This window comes from Phytophthora parasitica (genome assembly GCF_000247585.1).
Source record: "Phytophthora parasitica INRA-310 unplaced genomic scaffold supercont2.38, whole genome shotgun sequence".
Taxonomy (NCBI): domain Eukaryota; phylum Oomycota; class Peronosporomycetes; order Peronosporales; family Peronosporaceae; genus Phytophthora; species Phytophthora nicotianae.
The window spans coordinates 129,154-130,594 of record NW_008649024.1 but is presented as its reverse complement, the minus strand read 5'-3'; the positions used below and the strand labels follow the sequence as shown (position 1 = coordinate 130,594).

Here is a 1,441-nt window from a genome sequence, read left to right as displayed (position 1 = left end):
ATCAATGGAAGTCTTGATGTGCACGCGATAGCCCTCGTTCCGGGGGTCATAATGACAGGGGATGTCCGAAGAGATCACCTTGGACGAGATACTCGCCTATGACCTCGCCAACCGGTATGCTACGTATAGCCTACAAACGTCGAGCTCTTAGGTTTAGGTTACGACCGATGGCAACAGCCGAGCTCTCCCCGAGGCCACATGATCCAGCAGTTTTGCTGGTCGCAAAATCGGCCACTCTTAGCGTTGACACAGAAAACGGTGTTACAACGATGAAACAACCAGAGTCCACCCCACCGTTCCGACCGATGTCCGCAGGCACTTCTCTGGTTCCTACTCGTTTTGGAGTAAGGCACGCAAGCTGTCTTTTATGATCATGAACCCTGGGGAACTGGAGAACGAGCTAGTCGGCGTGGATTTCATATGTGACGGCGACGGCACGATCAGCTCGAGAGACTCTGTATCGTAGCCGTGTGACTCATATGCTTGTGCGAACCAGCTTGAGGATGTGCTCGGGATTCCCCGACTTAACAAAACTTCGCGGCGGCTTGGTCGCTGCGGTGTGGTGATGGTCACTGCAGGCGTGTCCAAACTCGCCGAAGGATACTCTTTTATCATTAATGTTTAATTACCCATTAATGAACCCTACCTCTAATTATCCTACTGTTTTACGCATGTTTTGGAAGGCAAAAAAATGGAATTCTCGGACAAAAGGATTCCATCAGCTTTGAACAAAATTACCAACGGAATAGATACGCAAGATTTGATTACAATCTGCGAACACTGGCGCGCTCAGCCTTGCTGAATGCTCACACAGCAACGTCAGGGCGCTCAACGCGGCACACAATCAAGCGAGGCAAATAGGGAGTGCGAATGCTGGCCATGGCATCGTCCGACTAGGCATAGATAATCTTTTGTCGCAAATACATTAGATTTCAAGTGGAATACTGATGACACAGGGAAGCATGCTGGAGTTCACCCAATGCATATGTATTATCATCTCCGTAGGTTTAAGACAAACGAATGCAATCCGACGGAATCGTTTTGTCCTAGATTCCATCTCTGTTGTCATTAGCTTGAACTTCTTTTTCGATCGATGGTACTGTTACACTCTATTCTATACGCTACACACCTTCTATTATAAAATATTTATGTAGTACTTGTCCACCGCGCTGATCGAGAGGGATTTTCTGCTGCTGTATGTTTCAAAAAAATGCTAACGTTTTAAACATCGAAGTAAATAATACTAGGCTCACGGAACCAGTGCAACTCTAGCTCGAATCTTACATGTTAAACTATTATCAATTTACACTACTATCCCAACTTTCTTGTTGGTACCATGTAAAATTGGAGCTTTCCGATGTCAAAACTGATATAAACTGGATAAATTACAAACATATTCTATAATACACTGATACTATAGGTATCCATATCACAACGGTTC

General features: G+C 45.2%; 1 protein-coding gene across 1 annotated transcript; it reads left to right on the top strand.

The window, feature by feature from the left end:
* Positions 1 to 61: 61 nt before the first annotated feature.
* On the top strand, positions 62 to 466 carry PPTG_23431 (hypothetical protein; the record flags this gene model as incomplete). Its single annotated transcript, XM_008910584.1, has 2 exons — positions 62 to 114; positions 316 to 466. 2 exons carry the CDS (start codon positions 62 to 64, stop codon positions 464 to 466), a joined length of 204 nt encoding a protein of 67 aa, XP_008908832.1.
* Between the last annotated feature and the right edge of the window lie 975 nt (positions 467 to 1,441).